Source organism: Anas acuta, chromosome 11 (genome assembly GCF_963932015.1).
Source record: "Anas acuta chromosome 11, bAnaAcu1.1, whole genome shotgun sequence".
Taxonomy (NCBI): Eukaryota; Metazoa; Chordata; class Aves; order Anseriformes; family Anatidae; genus Anas; species Anas acuta.
Genome location: NC_088989.1, coordinates 9471171 through 9496354, shown reverse-complemented (window position 1 = coordinate 9496354; position 25184 = coordinate 9471171). Strand labels below are relative to the sequence as shown.

Genomic DNA, 25184 nt, shown 5'->3' with positions numbered 1-25184 from the left:
AACCGGTTCGGGCCCTGCGGGCAGAGCGGCCCCCCCACGGCACGGAGGGAAGGGCGGTGGGGGGCCCACGTGCTCCGGGCTGCCACGGATGGGGGTTTGGGCGCTTCCTGGATACCGGCTCCCCACAAACCAGGCCCCGGGGCACGGGGCTGCAGCACGGGTGACGCACGGCCCCACCAGGAAGCCAGGCTGGGGCTGGGTGGGTGCCTGCGGGGAGCCGCTGCCGGCCCCCCCGGGGCCCTGGTGCTGCAGCTGGGGACACGAGGAAGGGACCCAGTGCCTGCAGGGACGGTGGCGCTGGGGGAGCTGGCACAGCGCAGGGCACCGCAGCCGTGATGGCGGGCAGCAGGGCACGACCCCATTGCTTCCACCTCCGCCCTGCTGGGCCGGGCCCATGGGGGGCTGCAGGTGGCAGGTGCCCAGCACGGGGGAGCTGGGGCTGCAGGCACACAGTGGGGTTTGAAGCCCCGCGCCCCGTTTCACCCCCCCAGCAGTGTGTGTGTGCTTGTGGTGTTCACACTTTCGGTGTGGCCACTTTCGGTTCCTGCCCCCACAGCCCGGCCGTGTTGGGGCTCCCCATGGCGGGGGGGCAGCAGCGGGGCTGGGGGCGCTGCATGGGGGCTCCTGGGGGCTCCCCTGTGTGCCCCACAGCCTCCCCTCCAACACCGCCGTGCCAGGCCGTGCTGTGCCGGCTCAGCCCCGCGGGATCCCGGCGCTGCAGGGCCCGCAGCCCCCCGCTGCCCCCCGCCTGCTGGGGCCGTGCCCGCTGCCCCCCGTTGTGGCCGTGCCCCCTCCTCAGCCCGCCCGCCACACCCAGCATGGCGGCGCCGCACCGCCCGCCACACCCAACATGGCGCCCGCAGCCCCCAAGATGGCCGCCGGGCAGCGCCGCGGCGCCTCGCTCAACATGGCGGGCGGGCTCCCTCAGGGCGGGAAGCTCGGTGTCGTCACTTCCGCCCCGCCACCGGAAGCGGCGGCCGGGCTGCTATGGAGACGGACGAGGGCCGCCCGGCGGTGGCGGCGACGCTGCGGGCGCTGAGCGCGGCGCTGGGCGGCCCGGAGGGGCTGTGGGTGAAGGAGAGCAGCGCCCGCAACCTGCGGCACCGGGACTTCCTGGCGCCGCGCGCCGCGCTCAGGGCAGCCTTCAGCGGGGGGCAGGTAGGCCGCGGGGGGGGCGGGTAGGCCGCGGGTAGGCCGCGGGGCCTGAGGGCTGAGGGGAGGGGGGCGTGGCCTGAGGGAGGGGGCGTGGCCTGAGGGAGGGGGCGTGGCCTAAACACTGGGGGCGTGGCCTCGCCACGTGCAGCCCCCGACCCCCTCGCGTCTCTCCCCTTAGGTCCCCCCTGACGTCATCGCGGCCGTGACGTCAGCGTCGGGCCCCGGCGCGCTGCGGGTGCGGGGCTGCCAGCAGACGGGCGCGGGGCTGGCCGTGCAGCTGCGGCGCCCCGAGGCCTTCCGACAACTGCTGGGCCCCCCGCCCGCCACGCAGCCCCCGCCCGCTGCGAGGCCGGGGCAGGAGCCGGGGCAGGAGGCGGTGGTGCTGCACTGCCCGGCCCTGCGCCGCCCCGCTGCCCTGGCGCCCCGCCACCTGCGCCCCGTGCTGCTCGCCGACCACCTGGCCCAGCTGCTGCGTGCTCAGGGGTGAGTGCCTCACCCCCACGTCCTGCCGGTGTCACGCTGCCCGTGTCACGCAGCTGGCACACACGCGCTTTTGTTGCTCGCCCACAGGGTCGGCGTCCACCTGGTCCCTGCTGTCAGTGACCAGGGGAGCCTGGAGGTGCTGCGGCAGCTCCGTGTGGAGTGGCCCTGCGGTGGTGCCGCCAGCCCTGACGCTGTCTCGGCCTTGAAGCAAGCGCTCAGCCGCTGTCCCTACGCCGCAGCATGTGAGCCAGGCGCAGCCTCGCTGCCGGAGGATGTGGTCTGTAAAGTGCACCTGAAGAGCTTCATTCAGCAGCAGGGCTTGGCAGGCTACGACCCCAACCTGGATGTCCTTCTTGGTGAGCCTCACGTGGGCGGTGTCTGGTGTAATGGCAATGGGGGAAGGCTGCAAAAGGCCTGTTTGCTTTTTCCTGTTCTTACAGAGAATCTTAGGTTCAGATAGTTTCCTCCTTTTACTCCCTTTCAATTTGGTTTGAGCCAGAAAGGCAGACAGCCTGGGGCAGACCCAGCTGGTGTGAACTGAGCCCTTTGTCCCACTCTGAGTGTCCTTCCTCCTTTCAGTGACAGAGGGGAAGCTGCGGTCCCTGGCTGAGCTGCAGCAGGCCGTTCTGCAGTGCACGGTGAGTGACCCCGCGGTGGTGCTGCCTGGCAGTCACTCTCCAGATGTTCCCTCCTGTCACGTGGCAGCGTTGGAACTCGCTGCTGTGCTCTGCCACAGGCTGAAGGCCAGGGGAGCCGCTGCAGCGTCGTGCACGTGGTAAGCTGCGAGGAGGAATTCCAGCAGCAGCAGATGGACCTGCTCTGGAGGATTTTGGATCCAGGAGCCCACACAGCTTCGCAGGTGAGGAATTTCACACCTTCCTCATTGTGGCCCCCTGCTTCTTTGTGCTGAGGCAGCCCATTGTCAACCTCTGCAGGGGATGCTGAGGCCCAGCCTTGCACCTTTGCGAGGCTTCCCTTCCCCTTGGCAGCCCCTCTCCTCTTGCCTGGGCTGCGGAGCAGTACCCATTCCCTTGCAATTTTAGCACTAAAGAAGGAGGAACAGGAGGAAAACGCAGGGACAAAGCTAGAACAGGACTGTTCTTAACTGAATGCAGTGCTGTGTTTTAGCAGCCCCCCCTTTTCTGATGACGTGAGCAGAGGTTTTCCTGGCAGCTCTGCAGGCACAGCTCTTCCTGCACCACATTTCAGCAGAGCTTCTGAGCCTTTGCCCTAGCACGCCCTCCTCTCTCTTTCAGAAGCACCTTGTCTGTGGGCCAGTGAAGGTGACGAACCCCTCGTTCCCCATCGGGGCAGACCAGTACTTTCAGTAAGTCGGTGTTGAGCAAGGAGCCTGTTGTGCTGCTAGCCTGGTGTCTTGTGCTGTGCTGTTTGGCTCTGCAGAGCTCCCTGGTGGTGCAGGGAGAATCCTGTGCAACCCCAGGTTCCTCTATTCTGCTTTTCTGTTCCTCGGGGCCATTTCTAGAGGGCTGGAGATGCAGGATGGGGCAGGGGAGGGAGAGCAACTGTTTTGCCCTCCCCAGGCTCAGCATCCCCCTCGCTGAGCTGCTGCCTCCCTGCATTAGCAGACAGCCCTGGCATGGCGCAGCCCTTTTTAAGCCAAAAAGCAGAGCCTGGGCCTGGTGCAGAGGCTTTTTCCCCACTGCTAGCAGCAGTGCTGCTCTCCCTGGCCCGCTGTGGGTGGGTTCTGCATGCTGCTGTTGCAGCAGGGCTGAGGGAGGCTGGGGGCAAACTGCAGGTGTGCGCTGGGCGGAGGCGGTGGCTCTGAGTGTCTGTGTTCCCCCCAGGCTCCGAAAGCGCCAGATGTACGACGCCTCCGTGATGAAGTACGGGGAGCTCGCGCACGGTGAGAGCCTGAGGGGTCGGGGCTGGGGAGGTGCCGTGGTTCCCAGCCCCCCGCCCAGCCATGCAGAGCCCCCCGGAGGTTTCCTGCCGGGGCTGCAGCAAGTGGTGCCTGACGCCACCTGCGTGTCCCGCAGATGAGGCCTGGACGGAGGTGATCGATACCCTCACGGTGGCTGCCATCAGGTTTGAGCTGCTGAGCACCGCGCACCGCAGCCAGGTAGGACGCCCACGGGCGCTGTGGTTTGCACAGAGCGGGGCAGTGGGAGCACAGTGCAGGTGGAGGAGCAGCAGGAGCAGAGGGACGCAAAGCACGGGGTGAGGGGAGGCACCGCACAGCCCCTGCAGCTGCCTGAAGCTCGATGAGGGGTTGTGTTTCCACGGGGTGCAGCAGTGGGATGTGCAGGGTGTGGGTACGGTGCTCAGCCTGGTGGTCGTGTTCTGGCTGCTGGGGATGGCTCAGCTCCCCCCATGGGAGGCGCAGGGCTGGCCCCTTGCTGCACAGCCCCTCCTGCAGCTCCCCCCTGCCCGCAGCTCACCCTGGACCTGGAGGCCAGCAGCATCTCCACAAAGGGAACCAAGAGCGGCGCCTTCGTGATGTACAACTGTGCCCGGCTGGCCACACTGTTCGACACCTACCAGCGGGCTGTGGAGCAGGGTGAGTGCCCGCCCTGCCGCCCCCAGGCTGCTCCTCACACCTGCAGGCTTCTCTGGCCACAACCAGTCTCTCCCCTCCTTTCCAGGAACGTACCCGCCTCTGCCACCAGCATCCACACTGAACTTTTCCTGCCTCCGGGAAGAGGTGAGCACAGAGGGATGGGGCCCAAGGAGTGCCTGCAGCTCCCTGGGCTGGCTGCTCCTGGCCCTCTCTGATGGGTGTCTCTTTTCACAGGGAGAATGGCTCCTGCTTTTCAACTACCTCCTGCCCTTCCCCGAAGTCCTGCAGCAAGCAGCACAGCTGCCCGCACCCAGCAAGGGGCTCCGGATCACAGCCAACACCGAGGCAGTGAGTGCAACACCCCAGAACACCCATAGGTGCTCCGAGAGCCCTACCCCTGGCCTCCACAGGGTGGGTGCTGAGGGGGATCCCTGGGGAGATGGCAAACACGGCGCTGCTCACACTGCACGGGGTGGCTCCAGGCTGGCCAGAGCCCCTGTACTAACAGCAGCTCCGTGTTGCAGGTGTGCAAGTTCCTGATCCAGCTCAGCATGGACTTCAGCTCCTACTACAACCGGGTGCACATTCTTGGGGTGAGTTGCATGTCCCAGGGTGGTTGTTGGAGGGTGGCAGCCCTGCCCAGGGTGGGACTGAGCTGTGGGGTGTCTGCTGGCAGCAGGCTGCTGGCTGCCAGCCCTGCAGAGCCCCTTAGGGACACGGAAGCAGGGGGAAGAGGCAGCAAATGTCAGGAAATACGGCCACCGCCCCCTGTCACTGCCCTTCTCCTTGCAGGAGCCCTTCCCTCACCTCTTTGACCAGATGTTTGCCCGCCTCCAGCTGCTGTGAGCAGTGAGAGACGTGTTCCACCGTGCCCTGGCGACGCTGCACCTCCCTCCTCTCAGCCAGATCTGAGCCCCCCCCCTCGAGGAGTGGCACCACAGAGGGACAGCCACCAGCACCCCCAGGGGAAGGACAGTCACAGGGCTGCCTGAGGGCTAGGGACAGGGAGTCCAGGCACACCTGAACCCATGGTGGTGCCTCCCCCTTCCCAGACTGTGTTCTGAGGGTCTGGGGACGTGCCCAGGGTGGGCGATGGACAAGAGCCTGCAGCGTCCCAGGGCATAAGGAGGTGGTGCAGCAGGCAGCCCTGGGGACCAGCACACCCACAACACCAGGCACCGATCTCCAAAGCCATTTATTGAAGGGCAGCTCTGCTGGCAGAGAGCTCCTGCAGCCAGAGGGCTGCCAGGACAGAACCTTTGGTCCAACAGGTCCAATACAGGCGTTGCTGGACAAATGCTGCGTGTCTGACCCCCCACTGTGAGCAGGGAGGGACACGGATGTGGGGACTGGGAAAGGGTCAGTGCTGAGCACAGGATGGGAGAGCTGTGCTGCTGCCTGTTCCCACACCCCTGCCTAGCAGCAGGGCAGCGGTGCTTACGTGGAGCCTGCTGTCCTAAAAACAGCACCAGGCTTTTTGGGGTGGTGGGATTGCACCCGGAGCACCAGCCCTGTAGTGGCTGAGCAGTGCAGAGCTGGAAAGATGCACCCCACCCCTCCCTTACCATGGGAGGAGAAATGAGAGCCCACACTTTCCTGGGCAGGGCAGGTCCTGATGCCCTTGCTCTTCCTTTAGTGCCTGGGAGCTGTCAGGGCTGGGCTGCAGCTGCCCCCAGGCAAGGCTGTGCTGTCCTGAGGGACTGAGCCCCCCCAGCTCCAGGCTAGGGCAGGGGCTGAGGTGACAGAACACCGCAGGGGAGCAGAATTTGCTGTGCGCCCCCCTCTTACCAGGCATCATCTCTCCATGGGCTGCCCAGGGGTGGCACAGCGCAGGAGCTCCAGGCCGTGCCCACAGAGCACGCAGTACCAGCACTGCTCACCCCCTGCCTCCGCCTCCTCCCAGCAGTCCAGCTCGGCCAGGTCAGGCACGTGGAAGAAGGAGGTGCTGAGTGCCTCCAGGCCACCCCAGTGCAGGCGCCACAGGCTCAGGCGCTGGTCCACGGAGGCGGAGAGCAGCAGGTCTGGCCGCAGCACCCTGATCCCCGTTACGTGGGCAGCGTGGGCGCAGGGCCTGGAGACCCGCTCCAGGACACGCAGGCAGGGCTCTGGCACAGCCTCGTCGTGGCTCAGCGCCACCTCCAGCAGGCACACGTGGATGGAGCCGTCGTCGCTGCCGCTGGCCACCAGGAAGCGTCCCTCGGGCAGCTCTCGGATGTGGAGGCTGTTGACGCCGCAGCTGTGAGCCGTGACGGTGAGCAGTGGGGTGCCCAGGGCTGGGAAAAGAGGCTTTGTTAGGATGGAAGGCTCCCTGTGGCTGAAGCCAGCAGGGCAGCTGCTGGGATGGCCTCGATGTCCCCAGGGAGGCAGGAGAGGATCCATCCAGGGCTGGACTCACCCAGGGGCTGCATTTCCCCCTCGGCGTGCTGCAGGGCATCCACAGCATCCCTGATAGGGGCGGTGATGTCCCAGAAGGCGACACTGCCATCGGTTGCAGCACTGCACAGGAGGTGTCTCCTAAAAGGGAGGTGTTCAGGGAGGCTGGAGCCACCACCCTCCAGCTCGGAGGAAGGGCCCCACTGCCACTATGGAGCAACTGCTCCCGTCCCTGCTGCACAGACACCACAACCACAAGCGCTCCATCCCTTCCACCAGCCCTGATGAGCCTTCCCCCCAAAGCCCTGGTGCCTTGTGCCAGCCTTGTGCTCAGGACTCACCTCTCCCCTCCTGCCTGTGTGTGCAGGAACGCCTCCACCTTCAGCACACAGCGCTGGTGGTGAAACGACTCCGCCACGAGCAGCAGCTTCTGGGTGGCCTCCAGCAGCACAAAGAGCCTGTGGTGGAGCAGGGGGAGGTTGGTGCGGGGAGAAGGGGGCTCCCAGCACCCCAATCCCTGTGTGGTTCCGCCCTGCTCCTGGTGTGGAGCTGGCAGCTGAGCCTGGCAGTGGCTCCTCACCGCACGGATCCGTCGCTGCACGCAGCGGCCAGGAACTTGCAGGGTGCCGGCAGCTGCTCAGTGGTGGTCCCAGGCACAACGGAGAGGGACATGTACCTGGGCAAACACACAACACTTGTTCCACACCCGCTGCCCCAGGGGGAAGGGGTCACAGCACAGCCCGAGCCCAGCGTTGGACACAGCTCTGGGCACTCGGAGGTCCCAAGGACTGAGCCTCTCCCTAACCCCAAAGCCCCCTGAAGCCTCGGGCAGCCACTGAGCATCACCTTGTCTCCGGGTCCATCTTGACGAGCTTGTGCCTGTTTTTCATGCGGTCCCAGTGCTCGTCCAGCCGGTGGGAGGCCACGTGGACGACCTGGCAGGACACCGCGCTCTCGGAGGCCGTGTCGGCGCTGCACAGCAGCCGGTAGCACTCGATCTGTGCTCGGCCACCCGCCGAGAACAGGAGGGCAGACAGACCCGCTGTGTCGGGCTGCACGAGGCTGGCCAGCGCCAGCGCCCTCACGCTGGAGATGTGGTCACTGAGCCTGGCGAGGGGCACGGCCGCGCGGGATTGCTCGCTGAGCGTGAGCACGCAGGCCGTGGTGTCCTCGCTGCCGGTGACGAAGACATTAATGGGACGGTGGCCGGGTGCCTGCACCGCCCCCAGGCGCCGCACGCAGGCGATCTCCCGCCCATGCAGGGACTCCAGCAGCACCTGCTGCTCGCAGGGCTCGGCCTCGCTGCTGTAGAGCATCACGTCCCCGCTCTTGATGTAGGCGAAGGTTTCGGCCGAGGGGCTGCTGCAGTAGCTCCAGGAGCGGTGCCCTCCTCCGCAGGGGATGCAGTGGAGGTTCTCCCCAGTCCTGGTGCTCCACACCACGAAGTTGTCGGCGTGAAATCCCAGCACGAGGAGGTCCCCGCCGGGGGTGAAGCGCAGCTCCTCGATCCACTGCAGCCCTTTGCAGGGCCTGTGCTTCCACAAGACCTCCAGCCGCTGGCCCTGCAGGCGCAGCTGGCGGTAGCAGCCGTCCCGGCCCGTGCTGTAGATGTAGTCCTTGTGGCAGCTCACCGAGGTGACCCCGGCCTTCCCATGCACCCCAAAGAGCACGGAGAGAGGTTCCTCAATGGGAAGAGTCCCATCGTGAGACAAACAAGAGAGCTCCGACTCGCTCTCAGAGTCCTCACCAACCGGGGAACCTCTGTCAGCAGTGCTGCTGTTCTCTGTGTCCATCCCCGGGGAGCTGCTGCAGGGGAAGAGGAGGAGGGAGCCCCGGCGGTCCCCACACACCAGCAGCCCTCCCTGGGGCAGGAAGGCAGCACAGGTGTGCCAGCGCTGCCTGCAGGGGGGCAGCCGGTAGCGCCCCATCAGCTGCACCGAGGGCGCCCGCCCGGGGCAGCAGCTGACGTCCAGCCAGAGCATCTCCCCGTGGGGACCGGAGGCCAGCAGAGCAGTGACGAGGGGCAGCCCGGGGCGGGGGGCCCAGCTGAGCCCCATCACAGCCCCCTCAAACAGCCTCAGCCTGGCGGTGTGCTCGGGCTGGTCGAGGGTGAAGACAAGAAGATGCCCGTGGCCACCAGCCAGGGCGCACAGCGTGTCGCTCCCACCGGGCAGGGGGGTGACAGCCAGCACCCCGCGGGGCCCGGGGGTGGCAGCGGGGCCGAGCAGAGGCACCCAGCGCCCTGCTGCCTCCTCGTACACCTCCAGCCCGCCCGACTCGCCCAGCGCCAGCACCCGGTGTGGCCCCGCCAGCCGCACAGCCCGCGGCCGCCCCGGGGCTCCCAGCGCCACCGGGCTCGGGGCGTCCCGCCGGGGCCTCCAGAGCCGTGCTCCGCCGTCGGAGCCGCCGGTGGCGAGGCACCCCCCGGCGGGGCGCAGGGCCAGGGCTCGCAGGGCCCCGCGGTGCCCGCGCCTCGCCCGCCGCACGTCGCCGCCGCCGCCCCACTCCAGGCAGGCTCCGTCCTCCCCGGCGCTCACCGGGCTCGGTCCCCGGAGCGCCACAGCGGCCACCCTGGCCCCGTGCCCGTAGCACAGCAGCAGGCACACGGCTTCACCGCTCCCTCCCAGCTCTCCCACTGCCCAGAGCCGCACGCTGCGATCCTCGGAGGCGGAGGCCAGCAGCCCCCGTGGCGCCGCGTAGCTCAGCGCCAGCACCGCGCCCCGGTGCCCCCGCAGCCTCCGCCGCGGCTCCTCCGCCTCCGCCGCCCTCCACAGCACCACGTCCCCCATGGCCGTGCCGGCCGCCAGCGCCAGTCGCCCCCAGCCCGTCCCCGCCAGCACGGCGCAGCGCAGCGCCCCGGCCCCCCCGCACCGCGCCCGCCGCAGCCAGCGCCCCCCGCCCCGCCACTCGTACAGCGCCACGGCCCCGCCGCCCAGCGCCAGCGCCAGCCGCCCCCCCGGCACCCAGCGAGCCTCCCACACCCGCTCCCCGAGCTGCCGCGCCCCCCCGCCGCCGCACGCCGCCAACAGCGGGGAGCCCCCGGTACCACCGGGCCCCCGCCGCACCGCCAGCACGGCCAGCCAGCGGCCGCCGAACGCCGCCACCCGCACCACGGAGCCCTCCCCACCGCCGCCCGGCTCGGCCCGCAGCCCCAGCACGCTGGCCTCACGCAGCACGCTCCGCCGCCCCGCCGCTGTCGCCACGCCGCCGCCGGTCAGCAGGAACGCCGCCACCTCCGGGCCCGTGCCTGCCGGACAGCGGGTCAGCCACCGCCACCACCCCGGCCCCATCCCCATCCCCATCCCACTCCCCATCCCGGTCCCAGTCCCCGGTGCCCATCCCCGGCCGCTCACCCGCCAGCAGCACGTCCCCGGCGAACTCCAGCGCCGTTACCGGCGCCACCAGCGCCACCGACTCCATGGCCGGGAGGCGCCGCCCTCCCCTGCACGCTTTATTGGCGCGCCGCGAGGCCCCGCCCCCGGCCGGCGCGGGAAAACGCCACGTGCTCGGTGCCCGCCCCCAGCACAGCGCGGGAAAACGCCACGTGCTCAGTGCCCGCCGCCCCGCGCCTACAGCTCCACGTGCGCCCCCCCGTAGGCTTTGTCCACAGTCCACTCGCCCGGGCTCCCGGCCCCGGCCTCCGTCCCCCCGTAGCGCTCCATCTCCTGCTGGAACCGCTGCTGCCGCCTGCGGTTGGGGTCAACGTTGATCCAGTTGTTGGCGATCCACTTGGTGCCCTGCGTGACCAGGCAGCCCCCGTGCAGGGCGAAGTCGTCCAGCTCTCCCACCCAGCCTGCGGGAGCAAAGTGCCGTTAGGAGGCAGCACGGGTGCATGCTGACGCTGCTCCCAACCCGCAGTGCTTGTAAGGGGTCACCAAGCTACAAGGAGGGAGCTGGCTCTGTTCAGGCAGCTCCTCCTGGTGCCCCTCCACCTTCACCCTAACCCCATCCTAGCACCTACACGAGGGTCTGCAGGGTGGGGTCCCCACGTGCAAAATGCCCATTGTCTCTGTGTCTCCACTCCACACAAGGGGCTCTTGCGTTCTGCTTCACAGATGCCATTTTTCTCAACTTTTCCTCAAAGGGGAGGGTGGCATCAAAGAGAGGGGTGCTGCCACTGGAAGGCTTGTGGAAGCCAGAGGTTCAAGGCCTTGTTACACATCATGGTTCAGCAGTTCCAGTCAATCCTCTCTCTTTATAGAGATCCCATGGATTTTCTGTGGCAGACTTCTGCAGCCTTTTTCCATTTAGGAACAATTTACTCATAAAAATACAACAGGGGTCTCCTAGCAGGGCAGTGATGGTGTTGATATTGTTGTCCAACGGGACAAACAGCGGTCTTGTGACCTCGCTGTGGATTTTCTCAAGATGGAAACTCTAGCTGGGCTGCTCCCAAGAGACATGGGATGCTACATTCCTGCCTGCCAGTGCTCAAAACCCACCGTTGAAATGCTCTGGAGTCATGCTCACCAAACAGCTTAGAAGACTGAGGTTAATCCCCCAGCCTGGCTGTCAGGGAAAACTGCACTGCACTTTGTGAGAAAGACAGCCCCAAGGAGATATATCATCGGCCTGCAGCTGAGCTACAAAGCAGGAGCCGGCCCCAAGCACGGCAGAGCCCCGCGCGGGGTGGACTGTGCCTCCCTGTGCTGCTGAGCTTATGGCCGTGCCTTTGTCTGCCTCCCCTCCCCATCCCTGTGGGCAACACCACATCAGTGACACGCTTTGAATTGCAGACCAAGTTCCAGCAGGAGATTCAGCTCACACAGCAGGGTGGAAGGCAGCTGGCGATGGCTAGTGCAGCCAAGGTCTTTGTTTGCTAGCTAGTCCCGTCCCCCAAAGACATCAGGAGCCACTGACCTACTGCCTATAAACAAAGGCTTTTCAGAGTCAGGAAGCTCCTAGCCAGCTGGTGACAAGTAGACCCTACAGTTCCCACTAGCAGGCAGCTACCACCCTTAGGCTCTCTTCTAAGCTCCCAGCTGCCGCAAAACCCACAGAAGACGGCTGTCACCTCCTGCAGTCCTGCCCTCCCCAAGAGCCAAGCCTTGAAGGGGAACCCTACCTTCTCCATCTGACAGGTAGTTGTACCAGAAGACAGCAGTGCCTTGCTGAGGTTTCACTCGCAAGTTGCCCTTGTCACAGTTCTTCCGAGTATCTCGCAGGTCAACGTCGTTCTGGATCAAAGACTGGCCAAAAAACAACAACAAAACAGAGAAGGTGTCGTAAACAGAGCTGGAACAAAGCGTGGACTGGGTTGCCTCTGCTGCCAGCCTTCACCCTGCCCTTTGCTTGAATGCCCCACAGGAACAGCTCAAGGCTGACAGGGCTTTCACAACCCATTTGCAACAGCCCATTTCAGCCCCCTGGAGATCCATGATTTGTTTCTGAGCAGCTGCCCATTCCTTAAAGCACTGCCTGACAGCAGCACAGCATACCTGGAAAGATTTATCCTGAGATAAATATTAATCAAGATTTTCCTTGTCTGAGGAAAATTGCCCCGATACAAGCAAGCAGGACCTGTGTTACAGCAGCAAGGTCAGCAGGCCACCCCTTGTGCACCTCAGTGGGGAAGAGCTGCAGTTGCCAAAGCCCTGCACCTCTTCCCTTGGCCTCTGAGCGAAAACACTGCACGTGGAGCACAACTTTCCCATTTTCTGGCTGTTAAGGCTAACGTCCACCAACCTCATGCACCCCTTCTGCAGCTGCATTGTATCCAGAGGCTCACAGTGGGCCTCAGAATCCTCAGGGGTAACATGTAGGAGAGACTCACTCACCATCTCTTCGTACGTCCTGTTGTCAGCTATAGGAAAGACAGTTTCTCCTCCCCCCGTCACATTGTTCAGGTAGAACAGCACCGTCACGTACCTGTAAGGCAGAGCACAGTGGCTGTCAGGGGACACAACTGCAGCAGGAGGAGCTGCACGGGGCTGTCCACACCCTGCCCTCCACCATGCATACCTCCAAGGCATCACAAGACATGCAGTTCACATCAGTTTTTTTCCCAAGGACAAGACAAGGGCAACAGAGAAAATCCCAAATCACAGCAAATCCCCAATCACATCAGTGAGGGTGCATTTCCACCAATCTCCAGAGCTCAGTTGTGAGCCCCACCAAGGAGTCCCAAGCGAGACGAGGTGGAACAGCTCTCTATACCTCTTCTCTAAAATGTTCCAGATTGCAAAAAGCTTTATTACAAGGCCTCACTGAGCTCTGCAGTCCCCCCCCAGCCAGACATGCGGGCCTTACCGGCACGAGGTCTCGAAGGGAGCGCTTTCATTGGCGACCAGCTTGGTGTGACTGCAGGCGGTCTCGGGGAAGACGGGGCCGCTGTCCATGTGGGCATGGTAGTGGCCTCCCTGGTCGTACCGTACAACCTGCAGGGGCTCGCTGTGCTCCACGATCTCGGGGGGCAAGCGAGTGAGGCGCATTACCCTGGGAAGAGGAGAGCAGAGCAGGTGAGGGGAAGGCAACTTTGGTCTGGTCAGCCGCTACTCCCGAAGCACCGAGTACATCCAGAGAAAGAAAACCCCCTTCCCCAAAAGACCGGAGAGACGGATGGGCTGCAGGAAGCATGCCAAGAGATAACTAGGTCCTTACAGATCTGTTAGACCATCAGCATCAGCTCAGAAACTCCTCGTCAAGGTTAATAAAAAAACAAAAACGAAGGGTGCATCTCCAGCAGGACTGCTCTCATGAAGACCTTGCTCGCTCAGAAAGATCCCTCCTGTGTGTGTCCCTGGAGCCTTCATGTGCCATCTCATCGCTTCTCTGGACTCCTGCACACCACCTACAGACCTCGGGGACAGTTAGCAAAGCACAAGGCCCCTGCTGAGAGTGAATGAAAGACTAGCTCTAGGAATATTCTCGTCACCTAACTCACCTTTCCCTGTTGCCTTTTCAACAGCCTCCCCCCAGGGCAGAGGGGCACGGAGGGCTCGGGTTTTTTTCCGCTGCTTACATCTGAGATCATCCCCAAGGCAAGCAGGTACCGCTCGAGACCTGCCAAAGAACACTCACAGCTCTGAGAACTTGGACGGGTGAAGCCCTCGGGGTGGGCAAGGGGAAGGCCACACCGAGTCGGGATGGCAAAGCCCCTCCAGGCACCACACAGTCCCATGGAGGATTGTAACAGCGTCCTTCAGCAGTGTGCCTGCGGGTCCACGGGGGCTTTCTAACGCTGGCAAACCGAAGAGGGTGAATGCAATACGCCAGCGCCTGTGCGCGCCGGCTAGCTGGCACGGAGAAAGTGGCAGCCACAGTCTGCTCTAATTAAGGCAATATGCGACCCCATTCTCCCTCTGGAATGTGCTGAAGAAAAGGAGTGGCCAACGGCCGTTTTCAAGCCTGGGGACAGATTTTACCCACCCATGTCCTGGGCGAGGACCAGCACCGCAAGAAGGAGCGAGTCTCCAGCCAATTATCTGAAACTCACCACAGCTAAACGATTTGGCCTGCGAGCTGGGTTTCAACTCTTCCCAGTACCAAAGCTGAGGTGAAGGGAAAGGTAAGAGGTTCTCCCATCTGCTGTGAGACGCCCTGTGATCCATGCACTCAGATGATTAAACTAACTCGGCTTTCTCAAGATAAAGTTGTGCTTATTATTCAGTCAGCTCTGAACAGCTATGACAGACTCCGGTGAAATGCATGAGTAACTAAAGCAAATGACAGTAACTACTGGCACCCAGACAGGATTGGAAACGGGCAGTTTCTCCCAGTAAGCTCGTTTACTAATTAGAATGAATTATTTCATATAATGCCAAGTCTTCTTGGTTTTATAGGGCTGTTCCCCAAAGTGAATGGATATGCTGAAAGGTTTGATTTTTCTTTTTCCTTTTCCAGGGGACAATACAAATTCTTGTTCTAATGAGAACCTCCTCTCCCCATTTCATGCCCGCGTTCAACGCTCTTTATACTCCAGATTTTCACGCAATTAGGAAGTGTGAATATTAACAAGTCTGCCACTGCATCTCCCAGCACAGGTGGTCCTTTCGCCTACACAAACCCAACCGCCCCGCGGCTGCTCAGCCCTTACCTTTGCCGTATGGATCTCATGACCTGGTGCGCCCCCTCGCCCTGGTACAGCCAGGTGTGCTGGCTGTTGCGCACTGAGTCGCTCGTCTTCACTTTCTGGCTTCCCATGTACTTGTGGAAATCGCGGATGTTGAGCTGCTTGAACTCCTCCAGGCTCAGCACGCCTGTGGGAGACAGCAGAAGCAGGCCATAAACACACTGCTGCGTGCTGCTGGGGCTGCTTCCTGGGCACGCAGCACCCGCAGGCAGGAGGAAGGACCAGCCCCTGAGGTCAGCCCAGGGCAGCTCCTCAGGTGCTGCTCATCATAACCAAATCATCCACCATAACCAAATCACCCACCGGTCTCATTTCTAGCATCCTGCTCACATCTCCCTGTCCCTGCTTCCCCTTACTCCACGTGGTCTTGGATGACGCAGTGCCACATCCAGGTTGTGACCTGCTCCCTTGGTGGCACGCACCAGCCCAACAATGGAGGGAAGCTGCTCTCTGGAAACAAGGTCTTGCCAAGAGCCCTCTAACAGGACCTTCCATTTGTACGTGTCCACAGTGGTGGAAAAGCCACTGACGACTCAGTCATACGCTCCCGCCCCTGCCAAGAATGCCACCAGCCCGGGGCATGGGGTGCCTTCCGGATATTTGGCCATTCACACGGGTACTGCTTCATCTCCAAAGCAGCTCCTCTCTGGTGCTCTCAATGCCAGGTCACTGGAAGAGAGCATGCACAGCCTGTGCATTCACTTAATTTGATTAGGAAATGAAGAGTTGCTTAATTGAGGACACTCTAATTAGAGCAGCAGAGGTTAGAGTGCACGTCCGGGCCAGCAGGAGCCCTTGGGAGACCAGGGGAAGGAGGGGCAGAAGTGGCCTCTTGGGATACAGAGAGCTGGCAGCAGCAGGGAAGGGGTTCAGCACCAAAAGCTGACCAAGGTGACCCCCAAATCCACTGATGCCACCCTCCCCTGCCAGGGAAGCAGAGCTCTTACCGTTCCCATCAGGATCGGCCTTGACTGCAGTGTACATCTCTCGGATGTTTTCGGGAGTCATCCACCTGCCATTCCCCAGGCGGGTGTGGGTCAACACCTGAAATTCAGAACTGGATCAACCAACGGGCACTGGTTTCTTGCACTCACAGAGCCCTACAGCTTCCCTGCTCGAGGCCTGGCTGACTCTCCTCTGCAGAGCATCAGTCAGCCAGGCGTCAGCACATCACTGCAGAAAGCTTCAAGTGGGCTGATCTGCACTGTTATTTCCAGTTTAGGTCATGGCAAATGGATGCACCCTGCCCGGATGCACCCTGCCATACAGGACAAGGGTGCTGAAGAGCTGCGGACAGGGTGCTCGTTACCCCTCAGACTCATTAATATGGGAGACTTTGCTGATGTCCTGTCAGCTGTGGGAAGGCACAGCCAGCTCTGGCACAGGCTGCACAAACAGAACAAATTCACTTCAGAAGGATACCTGGCAAGAAGAAATCCACTCTACCTCTTTGAGCTGCAGCTGCCCGTCCTGATTGTGGTCAAGGAGATTGAAAATGTCCATCTGGCTGATCTCTATCATTTCCATGGCTTCTTCGTAGTCATCCGTTGGTAGGATCTGGCTCTTCTGCAGCCCCTTCAGCTGTGCCAGATGGATGATGAGCTTGCATTCCTCCTCTGTCAGGAAGTCAGGAATTTCTGCAGGAAAAGTGTGAGCAGCAACAGAGACTGAGGAACTGTTAGAGTGGGACCCTTACCAATGGCAGGCCACCCAAAAGAGAAAAAGAAACAGAAATTTAGAAACTTCCTAAGAAGTTGGGGGGATGGGACGTTCAAACACATCCACCCTTCTACCTGCAGAGCTCTAAAACAGCACACACCACACACCGGAGGGCGGGGGCGGGTATTTTTACAGGAGCAGTTCCTAAATGTTTGGACCCTGGGGTCAAGCCCTTGAGTTTCTTGCAGACTAGCACAATGCACAAAGGAGAGAACAAACACGGGCATATCGCTGCATATTATCACTTCAAAGGTTACGTGTGGAGCGCAGTCCGGGAACTACTGCTCTGCAGGAAGGGAGGCCAGAAGTCTTTGCAGTGGAGGCGGTGATGGGCAGGGTTTCAGGCCCCCCTGCTCTCATGTGGAGCAGGCAGCACTCAGCAAAGAACCGAATGCCTTTTGGGGGAACCTGCCACACTGCTCTACTGTGAAACTCAAACAGCAAGGAGACAGCTTCCTGACTTATTCCCATTTGTTCCCTTGATCCCCAGCTAAAAACGATCTTTCAATGTGTTATTAAAGCACAAGGCCCTGCACACTGCGGATGCCACGCTCTGTGCCCAGGCAGCATCCTGGTATCGCTGCCTTTACTTTGCAGCACAACAGCAGCAGTCACGCAGTTCTCAGATCCCAAGCAAATTGTCATTAAGAGAATTTAAATTAAGCCCCCACTGATGACTGCGAGGCTGAGATCTCTGGCTGCACGGTGCACTGCACACACGCTCGTGCGGCACTGCGGGGTCCTGCAGCGTGGTAACAAGGCTGGGGACATGTCGCTGCCTGGCTCCTGTCACTGCTACGGCTGCTCCTGGACCCCGAGTCCTGCTGTCTAAACTGCAGCCCCGCAGAGCTGCTGCAGGTGTGTGCCGAGGACAGGTTACATCCCAGCCACAGCAGCAATCCTTCAAAGGGGGAGAGGAAAAAAAAAAAAAGTTAATTACTTCCATGACCTTAACTCAACCCTATCTGCTCCAACTGTCACTGTGCAGTTGGCTTCTTGCTAAGCACAAACCAGAACTCGCCCTGCAGAAACTGAAACGAAGGCCCAGAAACACAATGCAGCCGGCTGTATCTGTAACACCCTCCGAGGAAACAATTTCTGCCCCCGGCAGCACAGAGGCCTCGGAGCAGGGGATGCTTCCGCCGGCCGGGATCCACTTGGTGGCACGGCACCAGGTCAGAGCTAAGCGTACAGGCTGGCAAGCGGCGGTCCCAGTATTTCCAGTTTCCTCAAACTGGGCTAAAATAATGACTCTGGAATCTTAATTACGTGCCGGAGGAAGGACAATCCCTCTCTTCAGCGGTGGTAATAGGATTTCGTAACGGAGTACAAATCGTGTTAGCCAGGAAGCGCTCTGTGCCAGGCAGGTTGCAAGGTGAGGGGGCTTCCAGCTAAGCGCCGGCAATCGGGAGCGCAAACAGCCTCCCTCCACAGCTGTAAATTGGTTCCTCAGCTCTGCGAAACAGTTAACTTCTGGCTGCGAGACCATCCTATCTCCCTGCCCGCTCAACAATAGATCCAGCTAAACAAATGCCTCCTAATTGACTTTGAGCAACACTTGATTGCTTTTACCAAAAAAAAAAAAAACACACACAAAAGAGAGGAAAACATTGGGGTTTATGAAATAATGACTAATCCCGGAGCGAGAGAAAGGGGATGGGTTGGCGCGCTGGTGTCAAACAGAGGGCCCCGAGACACACGGCCAAGTCATTCACCCCTCCCCGGCTGCCCTCATTTCCACACCTGCTGATCTAAGCCAAACCCCTGCTAAAATCTAAACAATCGGGGCCGCTGGCAAACGAAAATTGGAGCATTGTCTTCCCCACGAGGGCTCTGAAAGGGCCGCACTTAATGAGGATGGATCGTCACGGAGGTGGCTCGCGGGCTATAAAAGGCAGCCCGCAGTCCGCGGCGGCTCAGTCCGGGCTGCGCCGCTCGCTCCGAGCCCGCTGCGAGGATGGAGGAGGCCAGGCACAGGCAGCCCTCGAGGCGGGGAGGCCGCTGGCTGCCGGGCCTCCTGGTGCGCCTGCTGCTCTGGGGCTGCCCGGGGACGCGGGCGAGCTACCTGAGGAGGTCGTCGAGCTGCACGGCCATCCCACGGGGCATGGCGCTGTGCTACGACATCGGCTACTCCGAGATGAGGATCCCCAACCTGCTGGAGCACGAGACCATGCCTGAAGTCATCCAGCAGTCTTCCAGCTGGCTGCCCTTGCTGGCCAGGGAGTGCCACCCCGACGCCAGGATTTTCCTCTGCTCTCTCTTTGCCCCGATCTGCTTGGACAGGTAAGAGGTTTTTATGAGTTATTTCAGCCGTAGGCAGTTAAGAGTCCCCAGCAGCATGACTGAACTCGCCTCCCTAGACAAAACATGTGAAATCCGATCATTGTGGTCACTTTCAGGCAATGCTGCCCCGCACAGCGAGGGGACAAGGCATCACCCAGCAGGGACCTTCCCTCTGAGCGTGAAACACAAACACTCACGAGGGGGTGGGGGGGTAATAAAATTCCCAACTGACTACCAAAAACCAGCCTTTTGTTGTTTGCTCCCTGGGCTGAGCCATCCGGCTGCTGCTCCCATCCCATCCCATCCCAACCCGCCTCCCTCCCCAGGCTCATCTACCCCTGCCGCAGCTTGTGCGAGACCGTCAAGAGGAGCTGCGCGCCCGTCATGGCTTGTTACGGCTACCCCTGGCCCGAAATCCTCAACTGCGACAAGTTTCCTGCAGACCACGAGCTGTGCATCTCAGCGGTCTCCACGGACGAAAGCTCCTCCAGCAGGAGAAGTAAGGGGTTTTCTCGTTCTTTTTCCCCCCATGGGCACGAGCTCGTGCCTTGTTTGTGCTGGCTGTAAGCTATATTTAAAACAAAAATGGGAATTTTGTTCTCTGGGGGAACTCCCCTGTGACTAGAGAATGAGCAGAGCGCTGACTGGAGCTCGTTCCCTCGGGTGCTCGTCGGTCACCTGGGTGTCCTCAGACCCAGTGGGGCTCGGGGCAGGGGGGAGAAATCTCAGTAAAAGATGCAGGAGCACGCGGCGTGCAGCCTCCAGGAGGCGAGGGGTGCTTGCAGCCGAGCTGGGCACTGCAGCCCTGGTGTTTCTGCTACAAACATGCAGAAAGGTTTTCTCCTAAATGTTAAGAAACAGCACAAAGGGGCACAATCCTCTGCAGAGGTGAGCTCCGTAAGAAAACATCTTTAAGGCTACAGGACAAAAAGCACCCAGATAGTAACAAACACTGGTGAGAGAATGAACAGAAGCTAGTGAGAGAAAAAACACCTAATTTCAGCCTCACTGGGTGGAACCTGGCCACACGGACTGCTTTTCGGTCTCGTCCCAAGGAGCAGCCATCGTTAAGCACTTTCACTGCGGCTGCAACAAGCAGCAGCAAATGCAAGCTGAAACAAAGCACGGCGAGCGCTGCCCGCCCCAGGCACGGCAAAGAGAGATGAACTTTTCCATCCCGGCAGCCCAGGCTGTCCCTCGGGGACTGGGTCGCTCCAGAGGAAGCGCTGTTTCAAAACTGCGAGCCGAATTGTTTTATGCCTTTTCCAGCAAGGTTCGACAAGGGTGGTGTAACCACATTTCTGTTGCAGCAGTGCCCCGAGCCAGCTGCAAGGACTGCGAGCTGGAGGAGGCCAGCAGCGCCAGGGAGATCCTGGAAAACCTCTGCGCCAACGACTTCGGTGAGTGCACCCTCCTCCTCCTCCTCTTCCTCCTCCTCCTCCTCCTTGCAGTCGCTGGCACTGCCTCCAGCAGCCAAGCAGTGGCATGCACAAAAAGCGGCTTGGCCACAAAAACACGACTGGGAGGAACTGCAGCTTTTACAGCAGATCCCAGAGATTTTCAGTTCTCAATTTACCTGTTAAGTAGCAGGACGAGCCAGACCCACGCAGCACTGAAGGGGAAGTCTTGCTTATTTTCTGTGGGCTTTGACTTGTTGTCAGCCTGTCTGCTAGACACAAGCACTGCACTGGTTTTCTCAGAGACCAGCATTTCAGTCGATGCCCATAAAACCCTTCACAAACTCCACGTTAGCTATTTCAAACTGCAATACCATCATCCCAGTAGTGCCACTCTCCCTCTCCCAGCCCAAGCAGGTGGCAGACCTGAATCTGCTCAGTTTGCTGGCCTGAAGTTTGCAGGACATTCTTCTGAATTAAGGCCCAAGACCTGTAAAAGAGCAGTTAAATTCCTGGGCAGCTGGCAGCCATGTCATCCCAAAATCCCAGCTCAGAGAAAAGCCTGGTGATTTGCACGAGCCCAGGACTTTTTGCACCCACTTGCTTGTGCTGCTGCTTCCTGCAGGGCTCCTGCCCGTGCCTTCTTCACTCATGAGAAAAGCAGAGTGAAAAGAAGAGCCTTCAGTACTGGGGACGCTAACCACAGCTGAGAACTTTTATAGGTTCACTGCAGTTCCACGGGGTCGGATGGCTGTGCCCCCACATCACAGAACAGCGAGAAAGCCTCGCATTGGTGCATTAAGTAGCTGGGACCTGTGAAACATGAACAGAACTAACAGCTCTTTTTCCCCCTCCAGCGGTGAAAATCCGAATCCTCAGGAAGAACACGACCACAACAGTCTCAGACTTTGATCTGGACCCCTCCAGGGTGGAGGTCCTGAAGCACGGCCCGCTCCTCCGAACCGAGATCCCGGGCAGGCTCCAGCAGTGGCTGGACATCGACGCCACCTGCGCCCACAACATCATGAGGGGCACCCACGCGGGGGTCTTCGTCGTCAGCGGAGAGGTGCAGAGCGACAAAGTGGTGGTGAACAAGGCCTACGCCTGGCAGAAGAAGAACAGGAACCTGCACCAGGCGGTGCGCAGGTGGAAACATCACCGCTGCCCCGAGCAGGCTGCCAGGAAGGTCTGATGAAAACCTCGACTTCACCAAGGAGAAACCGCTCCCTTTCCTACGGCTAGAAAACTCCTCTTCCAGGCAGTCGGTCTTCCGGAGGTGCACAGTATTTTTAGGCGATTCAAAGCAGTCATAGCAGATAGGGCCTCACCACAGATCCCCGACAGATTCCTAGAGCTGTTTTATTGAGACAGAGCTCACGGACACAGCCCTCACACGCTCCTCTCTCAAGGCTCTGCAAATCCAGGACTTCAGCTAAGATTGATCTTGCCCAAGTGTGGGCTCACTTTCTGTACAAGGATGATACTAAAGTTTCCCTGAGTGATTAGAGATGCTTTTTATGTAACGGAGCAAATACTTTAGTTTTGGACAGCCTGAAGTAAGTTAAGGGGGGAGAGGAACCCACCCAGGCAATGCCAGGCCCCTTAAAAATTAAGGCAAACCTCATCCCCTGAGCTCAGGCTGTCCCTTCAGCTTGCTGCTTGGGCATTCACAGGCATCTGCACAGGTAAAAGGAAACAGCCCTCCTCGAGCAGGAAAGGCACGCAGCAGAGCGAGCTGAGGATTTCTGCACCACTAGGGATGCTTTTTTTACATTAGAAATTCAGTTTGGATCAGAAGATTCTGGTAACTGCAGAATTACCAAAGGTACCACCAGAGCCTTGAGAGAGCAGAGCAGGGCTGGGACCTCAGCTGCTGGAACAGCTCCGCTTTGGTTTGCAGCAGCTTTTTGCCTGGGGCTCGGAGGTGAGCCCCAGCCTGGCAGCAGGTATTTCTGCACAACCTAAGCTCCCTTCTTTGCACATCTTCCCCCTGCCAGCTCAGAAACGTTACACTTCCCTCTGCATGCAGAAAAGACAGAAAACAGGGCAACACCCAGCCTCACGAAGCTCTCTGCAGATCACTCTCTCACCCAAGTCTGTAATTACTTTCAGCAGTGAACACTGCCATAGCTTGACACGACAGACCACAAAGCAGAGCACAGCAACCCCTCATGAGAAAACAACTCGGATTGCTGCTGCCTAACAAAGCATTGCCCGTGGAAAGTTTTCTACACTGGATTAAACTTGGGACTGAAATAAGGAGACGACAGAGGAAAACAGCTTTGGGGATAAATATGTCCTTCCCTGTGCAGAAGTCGGCAGCCTCAGTTGTGGAGAGAACCAGCAGCTTTGGTGGAGACACATTGCCTCCCTGTGCTCGTAAAGCACACCAGCAGCCCGAGCAGAGATTGCCTCTTCAGATTCGGTGTGGGCTGAGATTAGCACTCACGCCGCTCCCACTGAAATTCAGCTGCGCCCTGACATTTGTGCAGCGATTACTTCTATTCCCCAAGGCTCCGGCGGAAAACGCAGCGAGATTTCCTATTTTTATTCCTCCCCGTTGCCTTGCCTTGCAGCCTGCCGCCCAATCCGCAGAACCGGCTGCCAGGCGGTCCCTGCAGGGGCAGCGTCCTCCGAACAGACTGCATTTTGAAAACACAACAGAACAAGTAAAAGCTCCGAAGGTTGAAAAGGCTTTGTCTGATATTTGTTTTCCATTAACAGGATTATTTGATTACTAGTGTTTCCTAACTAAGAAGCGCACAGATGGTCTGACTTACAAGCTTTAGAAATGACGTCTCGTAGCCAGAGGGGAGAAAAAATAGGGCAGGGACTTTTGCATAGCTCCGTGAAATACACTTGGGCTCAATGCAGATAGATGCCTTACCCACATTTAAAAAAACAAACCGCAAGGTCCCTGGTGGTGCCCAGCCCCGTGCTCTGGAGCACAGAGCTCACATTAAGCCATTAACGAGCTGTCCGCTGCCTGCAGTCCCACTACAGCCGGCTTTGCTAAAAGCCACTTACTTATTTCCTTAAATTGGCTCTTGCACACCGCAACACTTCTCGTGAAGTGAAACCCCCAGAACTTCAGGAGCCTCTCTTTGCCAGGGACTCCTGGTTTCGTCTAACACTGCCCCGTTAAATCCACACCTCCGCTCGTTTAAACAGCAGCAACGCAATAATTAGCTTTTAAAAGTTAGTTTAGGTCGGTGGTGTTTGCATAGATAGAGGAGTCTGTGGAAGTCTTTTAAAGCCAGGGCTGGCTCCTGGCAGGTTCATCTGGGAGATAAGAGCGGTCTTGCAAGTCGAGGTTTCTAAATAAGGGCCTCTTATCGGAGGAGAGAAGGGAACAGACTTGTGGGGGATCCGAGACATTGACTGTCCATCGCTGTCCCTTGAGCTTTCCCTGACGCCAACCTCAGAGGGCAAAGCCTGCCCCAGAACCTGGCAGAGGTGCCAGTGACACACCACAGGCTGTGGGATTACCGCTGCCAGGACTGGCTTTATCAGCTTCAGCTCCTTCCTTGCAGGCCGGGATCAGCTCTTTTACACAAGCAGTACCAGCGGGGCAGAGAAGGTGGAAACGGGAGCAGGAAAAGCAGCCTGATCACCCCAGATCCTGAGTCTGGGCATTAGAACAATCCTGTGAATGCTGAGGGGTGTGTGTGTGTGTCAATTCAGTGAATGTCTTTCAGAAATCCACTTAGAAATTTGCAAACCAGGAGCGTCACCTATGTAGAAATGACAAGAGAACTCTGTGTATTTCCTACAGATACTTGTTGCATTAAAGGACCCTAATAAGAAACGTATCTGATTGATGGCCAGGTTTTCAGTGTGTATAGTTAATTTTTAATCAGAGGAGAACTCGTACCATTGACAAAGCACCCAGAGGACTCAGCATCATTTTTTCAGAGACAACAGGTTTTCCCTGACTTTGTAGTAATAGGGACTTCATAATTGTTTGTTCCCAAAGATTAGTTTGTATATTCTCATGGATTTCTAGAACACAGAGATCAACCAGGGAGACTTTGCCAGCCACTGCAAGAATCACAGAAAGGTAAAGGCGGCTTTAAAGTATCTGAAACAGGGATGTTGTGTGGGTGTGCGCCAGGGCAGCCAGAAATAAAGATAAATCTAGAGCAGGACGCAGGACGGTGGAAGACACCAAGTCTGGCACTGCCATTATTCACCTCGGCACTGAAGCACCGAGTCACTTCAGCACCGTTTACTGCCAAAACCTCGCGCGCCCCCGTCCCTCCCTAACACCCGGGGGCTTCAAGGTCCTCTTTAGTGCTCATCTTTGAACGGGCGGTGGGTTGGGGTGACTGTGTGATGTGTGGAGGGCCAGGTTTTAATTAATCACCAGCCTTTTAATCAATCACCAGCTTTTTAATCAATCACCAGCCCTTTAGTGACGCTTACAGCCAACCTCACCATCCACCTTCCAAGCAACCTTCCAAACCCCAGGGTCGAATCCCGGCGTTACATCCCGGGCGGTGCCCACCCCACACCCACCCCACACCCACCCCACACAGCCCCATCCCCTGAGGGATCCCAGCCCGGTGCCCGGTGCCGGCACTCACCGAAGAGCAGCGGCTTGAGGCTGAGGGTGCGCACGGCGTGGGCCCTACCGGGAACCAGCTCCACTCGCTGCGTGTGGCCGACCTGTGGGGAGAGCGGCGATGAGTGGCGGTGTCCCCACAGTGTCCCCACAGCGTCCCCATCCCCGGTGTCCCCCCCCCGGCCTTGCCTTGATGCCCTCCAGACGCGGCAGGGCGCGGGCGGGCGGCGGTGGGGGCGGCACGGGCGCGCTGAGGGGGGCTGCGGGCGAGCCCCCGTTATCCCCGGCGCTGAGGTGCACGAAGAGCAGCAGCCCCAGCACGTTGAGCACGTAGAGGTGGGCGAACACCATCAGCACGAGGAAATAGGGCCGCGAGCACACGGGCCGCGGGCGGCCCCCGGGCGGGCCGGGCAGCGGGGGCCCCTCAGGCCCTGCCGCCGCCGCCGCCGCCATCAGCGCGTCCCGGCCCCGCCAGGCCCCGCGCGTCGCCGCGGTAACCGGGCGGCTGCTGCGTCAGCGGGCGGGGACACGGCCACGGTGCTGCCGCTGCTGCCCCCCCCCTGCCGGTACCGGGGCTGCCGGCTCTTCCCCGCGGCCGTGTGGGCCCGCTAGGTGCCGCAC

General features: G+C 60.2%; 4 protein-coding genes across 5 annotated transcripts; 2 read left to right on the top strand and 2 right to left on the bottom strand.

Annotated features, from left to right (window-relative positions):
* The first annotated feature begins 940 nt into the window (after nucleotides 1–940).
* DALRD3 (DALR anticodon binding domain containing 3) lies at nucleotides 941–5454 on the top strand. Its single transcript, XM_068694582.1, has 13 exons — nucleotides 941–1158; nucleotides 1334–1638; nucleotides 1726–1994; nucleotides 2218–2276; nucleotides 2375–2497; nucleotides 2895–2965; nucleotides 3444–3502; nucleotides 3636–3718; nucleotides 4033–4156; nucleotides 4242–4300; nucleotides 4391–4504; nucleotides 4681–4749; nucleotides 4949–5454. The coding sequence occupies exons 1-13, from the start codon at nucleotides 988–990 to the stop codon at nucleotides 5000–5002; spliced, it is 1560 nt and encodes a 519-aa protein (XP_068550683.1). The 5' UTR covers nucleotides 941–987; the 3' UTR covers nucleotides 5003–5454.
* On the bottom strand, nucleotides 5334–10002 carry WDR6 (WD repeat domain 6). The gene is made up of 6 exons (XM_068694564.1): nucleotides 9883–10002; nucleotides 7376–9776; nucleotides 7110–7205; nucleotides 6871–6987; nucleotides 6552–6670; nucleotides 5334–6429 (listed from the first exon to the last, which is right to left on the bottom strand). Exons 1-6 carry the CDS (start codon nucleotides 9947–9949, stop codon nucleotides 5951–5953), a joined length of 3279 nt encoding a protein of 1092 aa, XP_068550665.1. The 5' UTR covers nucleotides 9950–10002; the 3' UTR covers nucleotides 5334–5950.
* P4HTM (prolyl 4-hydroxylase, transmembrane) lies at nucleotides 9945–25184 on the bottom strand. The gene is made up of 9 exons (XM_068694591.1): nucleotides 24753–25184; nucleotides 24586–24667; nucleotides 16047–16237; nucleotides 15548–15644; nucleotides 14565–14727; nucleotides 12779–12964; nucleotides 12307–12397; nucleotides 11595–11718; nucleotides 9945–10322 (listed from the first exon to the last, which is right to left on the bottom strand). The coding sequence occupies exons 1-9, from the start codon at nucleotides 25014–25016 to the stop codon at nucleotides 10099–10101; spliced, it is 1422 nt and encodes a 473-aa protein (XP_068550692.1). The 5' UTR covers nucleotides 25017–25184; the 3' UTR covers nucleotides 9945–10098.
* Nucleotides 17928–22703, top strand: LOC137862478 (secreted frizzled-related protein 5-like). Of its 2 annotated transcripts, none has more exons than XM_068694594.1 (4): nucleotides 17928–18602; nucleotides 18929–19101; nucleotides 19916–20002; nucleotides 20857–22703. In XM_068694594.1, exons 1-4 carry the CDS (start codon nucleotides 18277–18279, stop codon nucleotides 21189–21191), a joined length of 921 nt encoding a protein of 306 aa, XP_068550695.1. In that variant the 5' UTR covers nucleotides 17928–18276; the 3' UTR covers nucleotides 21192–22703. The 2 variants fall into 2 exon arrangements, with proteins under 2 accessions (XP_068550695.1, XP_068550694.1); XM_068694593.1 differs by having other exon boundaries at nucleotides 19913–20002.